The 7798-nt window shown below is 35.6% G+C and overlaps 1 protein-coding gene across 1 annotated transcript in view; it reads left to right on the plus strand.

The window, feature by feature from the left end:
- RAD18 (RAD18, E3 ubiquitin protein ligase) overlaps positions 1-7798 on the plus strand; it is a 116936-nt gene that overhangs the window by 17603 nt on the left and 91535 nt on the right. Inside the window, exon 4 of the mRNA XM_011370651.2 lies at positions 3159-3242. Coding sequence (XP_011368953.1) covers positions 3159-3242 — 84 coding nt within the window. The remainder of the gene's footprint in view (positions 1-3158; positions 3243-7798) is intronic.

Consider the following 7798-nt stretch of genomic DNA (forward strand, 5'->3'; position numbering starts at 1 on the left):
ACCAACAATGTATGAGGGATTCTCATACATTTACTCTGCATCCTCGCCAACACTTGTAGTTTTTTGATTTATTGATGATAGCCATTCTGACAGGTATGAAGTGATATGTCATTGTGGTTTTAATTTGCATTTCTCCGATGGTTAGCGACCTTGAGTATCTTTTCATATGTCTATTAGCCATCTGTATTTCCTCTTTGGAGAAGTACCTGTTCAGGTCTTCTGCCCGTTTTTAATTGGTTGGTTGTTTTTTTTTTTGGTTGTCGGGTTTAATAAGTTCTTTATGTATTTTGGATATTAACCCTTTATCAGATGTATCATTAGCGAATATCTTCTCCCAAACAGTCGGTTGTCATTTTGTTTTATTGGTGGTTTCCTTTGCTGTACAAAAACTTTTTAGTTTGATGTAGTCCTATTTATTTTTTCTTTCATTTCCCTTGCCCGAGGAGATATATCTGAAAAGAAATCCCTGTTGGTAATATCAGAGAGTTTACTGCCTATGTTTTCTTCTAGAAGTTTTATGGTTTCGGGTCTTACATTTAAGTCTTTAATCCACTTTGAGTCTATTCTTGTATATGGTATAAGAAGGTAGTCCAGCTTCTTTTCTTCGCATGTATCTGTCCAATTTTCCCAGCACCATTTATTGAAGAGACTGTCTTTACCCCATTGTATATTCTTACCTCTTTTGTCATATATTAAGTGAGCATATAGGTGTGGATTTATTTCTGGGCTCTCTATTCTGTTCCATTGATCAATATATCTGATTTTATGCCAGTACCATGCTGTTTTGATTACTGTAGCTTTGTAGTATAGTTTGATATCAGATAGTGTGATACCTCCAACTTTGTTCTTCTTTCTCAAGATTGCCGTGGCTGTTCGGGTTTTCTTATGGCTCCATATAAGTTATAGGATTATTTGTTCTAGCTCTCTGAAAAATGGATTGTATTGAATCTATAGATTGCTTTGGGTAGTAATGGCTATTTTAACAATGTTGAAGAATCATGAAATCTTAAAGTTGGAAAGCCAGCCCCTCTCCAGTATGTTAATCTCATTTATAATGTATCTGCCAGTTTCTCATCTAGCTATTGCTTGAACTCCTCCAGGAACAAAGAATTAGCTGCTCCTAGAATTAGCTCTGTTTGAAGTTCTTTTTTTTTTTTTTATGTTGAATATAAATGATTCCACATCCATGGTTCCTAACATAGAATCCATGGAAAGACTTTGGTATCTGGATTATTTATAAAATTTTTGTCTGTATATATGCTTTTCCGAAAAGAGAGTCCATAGTTTTAATCCATTTTTCAAAAAACTTAAACACCTTTACTCTAATTTTTGTCTATTTACTCATTCCCTACTTTCCCTTTCCACTTTCTTTCTCTAAGAAATCCTGGGGCATCCACTTGACCACTCTCTATTTGGGTTGAGGCACATGTGATGTGCATGTTACTCTCCTGAAATGTCATAACTGGAAATTTGTACAAGTATGTTATAGTTCATCTGATGTGATGTCACCTTCCACATATCTTGCTCAGCAGATCTGTCAGGACCACTGTTCCTCCAGAAGAGGATGGTTATATGCAAGAAAGTACAATAGACTATAGATGTACAATAGAAGTACAGTAGATGCCAGGGCTCTGTCTTCCAGTCCTGCCACTGCTCTTAACTGATTTTCAACAGTCTTCTAGCTTTTTGTGTCAATGGTAGCTTACCATCCAAAATAATGAAAGATGTTGGCATTTTAATGTTTATTTCCCTGGTTTAGCCATAACAAAAATTTCTCTTTTTGATAGGTTATAAATGTATGTGTATGTAGTAGAAAAAAATTAAAATTCAGAGTAAGAAAAAGGAGTAAATGAAAGTTACCTATCATACCATCTAGAGATAAACACTGTTTAATGTTTTCTCTTATTTTTCTTCAGTTTTTCTTGTGTGTGCTCATGCATACACAAACCCACAATGTATATATGCATTTAAAGTTTGGGATCACTTTGGAGTCACCTTCTTGAGTTTGACCCAACTCCTTTTAAGCTCTTTAGTCTTTACCTGTAAACTGGGATACACACAGATGCTATAGACTTCATAAGATAGTTATAGAGATTAAACTACATAGTTCTTTTATTATGTATTATTTTCCTGTGGTGTTAATTATTCTTTGAAAGTATGTTTTAATGGCTACATAATATTCATCATATGGACTATTAGTGACATTTATCTTTTATTTGTATTTTAAACATAGAATACATTGTTATTCTCCCCTCTCTTTTAAACTAAAGTTAGCATACCATATGTACTGTTTTTTTTTTTCACTTATCTTGGCAATCTTTCCATGTCAGTGCATAAGAGAGCTCCTTCTTTTTTTTCCCTTATATACCTGCTCAGCATTCTATTAAATGGAATAACATTTTATTTTAAATGAGTTAAAAGATTTTGGGTTGCAAGAATAGATCCTTTACTGTTTAGTTTGCATTTCAGGTTGACACACATCTATCTCACTTTCCAGATTGTCCACTTTTTCATCTCCCTCTGCTGTCACTGGTTCCCGCTCTTTCCAGGGCTTCCTCCTTTGGCTTCACCAGGTAGAAAGCACTGGGCTGACTGCCAGTAGGGAGATAGGAAGTTTAGTCCTGGACTGACTCATGCCCTATATGTGTGCCAGCTCTGGATACAAGTTTCCTTACGTGTGAAACAAGTTTTAACTAGATAACTTCTAATGTTTGGCTTTAATGTCTTCTGATTTGTTCTTGTGTGGTGACTGGCTGGCTACTGGTACCTTTCACCCAACAGTGACTGTAGGCCAGGGAAAAGGGTCTGTAGAGAGGGTGGCTTGTAGTAAGAGCTAAAAACACGTGGGAAATGGAGCAGGAATACAGTTGTCCTTTTGTAAAGGGTTGACAGTATTGCATAGGAATCTGTTCAGTGTCATTTTTATCTGTCTAATACATTTTGGGAAACTGGAGATTTGAATGTGTAAGAGTCATAGGGGAGTGGAGGGTTCTCTGTTTGTCAAGATCCCCTGCAGTTTATGTGGAGTTTGCTATTGAGTTTGTATGTTTGACAAAAAGTATTATTAAATTATTTTTTAAGGGATGGAGAAAGAGTTCTGTGACAGACATTCCAATCTTGATGTCTTTCTGATACGAATATATGTGTATTTTCATTTCAGACAGTAGATGATTTGTTGCGGTGTGGAATTTGCTTTGAATATTTCAACATTGCAATGATGATTCCTCAGTGTTCACATAACTGTAAGTATGTACTGTTTCTGTGAATTAGTAAAAATGTGATTTTTATAAAAGATAGTGTTAATTTAACATCAAAGATAAGTACACATATTTATTTCTCACCTTTAACTACTCTATCTTGAAGTTTTCAGGTCTTTTCCACTATCTTTCTCTTGAATATTGAAGTTTTTACAAGGCCTCCTATATGTTCGACCACTTCTCTTAGATATTTTTATGCCTTTTATAGCATTTATAGCAATAAATGTTTTGGTTACAATATATGGTTCTTTATTTGCCAAGCACTTTTAGATGTTAAATTTCAGAATTTTTGTTTTTAGCTGTATAGCAGGTAAGTGGTTCAACCAAGCAGTTCTTTATATAGGGTTTCAAAGTTTAAAAATCCCAGTGGGAGAATTCTACCACTGAAGAGTATTACAGACAGTTTTATCACTGAACTTTTTGTGTAATTCTGGAAAGACTCATGTTGAAATTGGCTTGTACTTCTCTATTTGAGTCTATATGTAAGTATTTTTTGTACTTGAGGTATTTAGCACATAGGGGTGAGCCTGTCATTGTTCAGAAACTGGCTATGCAGATTATGGATTATCTTGGTTCATGATCTTTCTGTCCTCTATTTTTTAAAAAAAGAAAACCCAGCAAATTAGGCTTAAAAATGGTTTTTGTGGATAGTAGGTAGCTTTGGTGAAAAGTTTCTATAGAGAAGACATAATACGAGGATGGCGGTGGTAGCAACATAGGCATTAGAGATATGCTTAGGCTTGACTCTTAACTCCCCACTTACTAGGTAGATGAGTTTCCAAATGTCCAACATTTCTTCACCTGGTGAGTAATTTCTACCTTAGAAGATGGTTGTGAGAATTAAATGTGCAGAGCCCAGTGTCTGGTATGTCATAGGATCTTAATAAATTTTAGTTTCTTATCTAGGCCAGATTCATATTAATAACCAAGGTAAGTTTTAGGGATTGTTTCTAAATATGTGTTAAAAACATCTTTATTTGGGTATAATTTACACATAATAAAATATATCTATTTTAGGAACATAGTAAGGTGTTTGATTTCAGATCTTTAAACAGACCGATGGGCTTTTTGGCTCTCCTCCTTGCACTGTGGTCAAGAAATTACCTGCAGGCAAAAAGTTTGGGCTCTAATAGAACTCCTATCATTTCTGCCATTGTCCAAAGTTTGAAAATAGCTGTTTCATAGGTTCTCCCAGTGTTTTAGTTGTTTATGGACGGAAGGTAATTTCGGACCCTGTTACTTTCTCATGGACAGAGATGGAAGTCCCATTTATAGATTCAATTATGTCATTTGAGGGAAGAAAGACTTTATATTTTATGAATTCAATGAACTCTACTTAGCTGAAAAATTAGCCTTTTATTCCTTTTTCTTTCTTTGTCACTGATGTCATTCTTTAAGAGGAAATTGGTGGAGGGTACTTTCAATAATGTTAATTTATTTTATGAGCACTTATTTTTCATGTCGTACTTCTCATGATTTGGTAGGCCTTTTCTCCTTAAAAAGGTTTGCTCAAGACAAAACGTTGCTCTCGGTCTTGTAGTAGTGTTTTAATGACACAAAAGCCTCCCAGAGCTTAGTAGAAGCTAGTTATGCTATCATGTTCTGCTGTCATCCAGATTTACCAGAATTGGTGACTCCAGAATCCTAGCCAATTGTTGCTGCTCCTTAAACCTTTCAGGATTTATCATTTTAAATCACTTTATTCTTTTTTGCACTTTTTAGTTTTTGGATATAGGTAGTGAACACTACATTTGCAGTTCTGTTATTAAGATTTGAGTGGAGTGCATTGGCAGACAAAGGTCAATTAAACTGGTCCAAATTTATGCTATTAAAGACTACTTTTGGCGGGGAGAGGGAATGGACTTACTCCAGTCCATAAAACACCATTAAGTGAGAAATATTCTCACCAATAGACTGTTATTCTCAAGTGCTAATTTTCTTTGCACTTGCAGTTTTTCTGACTTGGTAATGGAAGCCATGCTCAGAATATTTCCTCCTAAATGAAATCATTGGCATGTAGATACTGTTAAATTACCCCTGTTTTAAAGAGGGACCAGCAATTATTTTTCTTTTCCTTTTGTGGATTTCGACTCACAAAATTGGTTTGAGGCTTGTGTCGGAATAAAAAGCAACTTAATTTCATTTTTTTAAAATGAAATATGAAATGTTCCATTTACTGACCTTTGCTAAATTAAGAGGCAATATAAGATTCTTTTGGGCAAATAATGTGTTTTTCTTCTTTTATATTCTCTTGAGGCAGCACTGTGAAACAAGACAGGGAAGAGAGATAGCTATACATACAGCAGAGACATATAATTAAGCAGAACTGCACATATGGAAATTCTGGAATGCTGATTGTTAGTTGGAGGGATATTGTGTTACAAGCTAACCGATCACTTAACACTAAAAGTGGAGGCAGAGGACAGCCTTCTCAGCTACCCAGGACCGTCCTGTCCTATTCCTTTCAAACTCAGAACTGGATTTTCTGGTTTTAACTGAACGCCTCAATCGTTTTCTGATAAAATCCTTAAGATCGTGTAAAATAGAGTGGTTTAAGTTTTAGAGATTTGATTTTACTGTTAGGTTGTTAGGCTATTTTGATATTTGAAAGCCAGCAGGTGGCGGTATCCTGTTTGAGATTAGAAATGCCTCCTCTCCCAAGGCTTGGACGTTTCTGTGAGGCTATCCTTTGTTATTGTTTTATTCTATCCCCTACCCTGTCCACACTGCTCAGGGTGGAAAAACAAACTTTGCAGACGATTTAAGTAAAGCCACCTAGGAACACAGGGGATCAAAGCCCTTCAACTGCTTTATCTCTGGTGGAATGTCATGGTTGCTCACTAGAGAATAAATTATGTTGGTCTTCAGTTCAGTACATACTAGACTTGTGGACCAATCTACTTTGGACTAGCATCTGGTTCTCCATATTTCAAAATAAAACACAAACGCAATTATGCAGAAGAAAAAACAGTAGCCTCATTATACATTGAAAAAACAGTAGCCTCATTATACTGTGATCCTATTAGTTAAATATTACTTATGTAGCTCTATATAATAAATACATTTTGTAAGAAAATTATAAATATGGGCCCTGGTACATGCCTTTGCTACCTATTAGCTCTGTGATCTTGGGCAAGCTGGCCAAACCTTGTGCTGCATTTTCTTCCTTGTAAAATAGGACTAATATTAGTACTAATCTCAGTGGTGCCGATCAGTGGTAAAGATCAAAAGAGTGAATACATGTAATGTGCTTAAAACAGAGCACACAGCGAGTACACAGTGTTATGTTAAACCATAAGAAATTGCCAATATTTGTCCTCTTTTGACTTCCCCAAAATAACTTTCATGTGGTTCAACCTAATAGCAAAATCATAGTAATTTTTAAAAGATATAATTGTTGTTCAGTCAGAATCACATGGATGCGATTTACCGACCAAAATCCAGTGAATCAGTATGACTGCAGTTAGGGCCTAGGAAACTAAATTAAAATCAATGATAATGTCCCCAGGTGACCCAGATGAACAGCCAGGTTTAGGAATTCTTGAGTTACACTATTGCACAGGAGCCTTCTTATAGTGTGAAGTGAATAACAATAGTTAAGAGCATGAGTCTGGAGAGGAATTTTGCCTCAGAATGAATCATACTCCACATCTCATCCATATCTGATTTAGGTGCTATAGGTGAGACTTTAAACTTTAGATGTTAGAGTTGGTGCTGGAATGAGTTAAGACTTTTGGGACTGGTGAGATGGGATGAATGTATTTTGCATGTGAAAAAGACATGGAATTTTGAGGGCAAGTGGTGGAATGCTATGGTCTGAATTCTGTCCCCTCCTAGATTCATGTGTTGAAGCCCTAATCCCCAAAGTGATGCTATTTGGAGATGGGGCCTTTGGGAGATAATTCGGTTTAGATAAGATCATGAGAGTGGGGTCCTCATGGTGAGATTAGTGCCCTTATAAGAAGAAACCAGAGAGCTTGTTCTCTTTTCCCGTGCCATGTGAGGATACAGTGAGTAGGCAGCCATCTATAAGCCAGAAAAATAATTCCCATCAGAAATTGACTATAGTGGCACCTTGATCTTGGACTTCTATCCTCCATAACTGTGAGAAAATAAAATTCTGTTATTTAAATAATTAGTCTTTAGTATTTTGTTATGGCAGCCTGAGTTGACTAAGACACCTACCTAATTTCTCTTTCCAGTCCTTTGAATCATTGTCGTCATTCATTTCTCATACATAAGCATATACATGTACATAAGCATAAATACTTTGTTGCTATAATTATTTTTGAACAGTTACCTACCTGTTCAACTAAAAATAAGGAAAATAAAAGGTTTTATTTTACCTTCACTTATTCCTTCTTCATTGCTATCCTCTTTATCTAGCTCAAGTTTCTGATCTATATCATTTTCCTTCTCTCTGAAGAACTTCTTAACATTCTTGCAAAGCAGGTCCACTGGAAGCAAACACCTTCAAATTTTTGTTTGTCTGAGAAAGTCTTTATTTCTCTTTTACTTTTGCAAGATACTTTCTCAAGATA

This window comes from Pteropus vampyrus, unplaced genomic scaffold (assembly GCF_000151845.1).
Source record: "Pteropus vampyrus isolate Shadow unplaced genomic scaffold, Pvam_2.0 Scaffold171, whole genome shotgun sequence".
Lineage (NCBI taxonomy): Eukaryota > Metazoa > Chordata > Mammalia > Chiroptera > Pteropodidae > Pteropus > Pteropus vampyrus.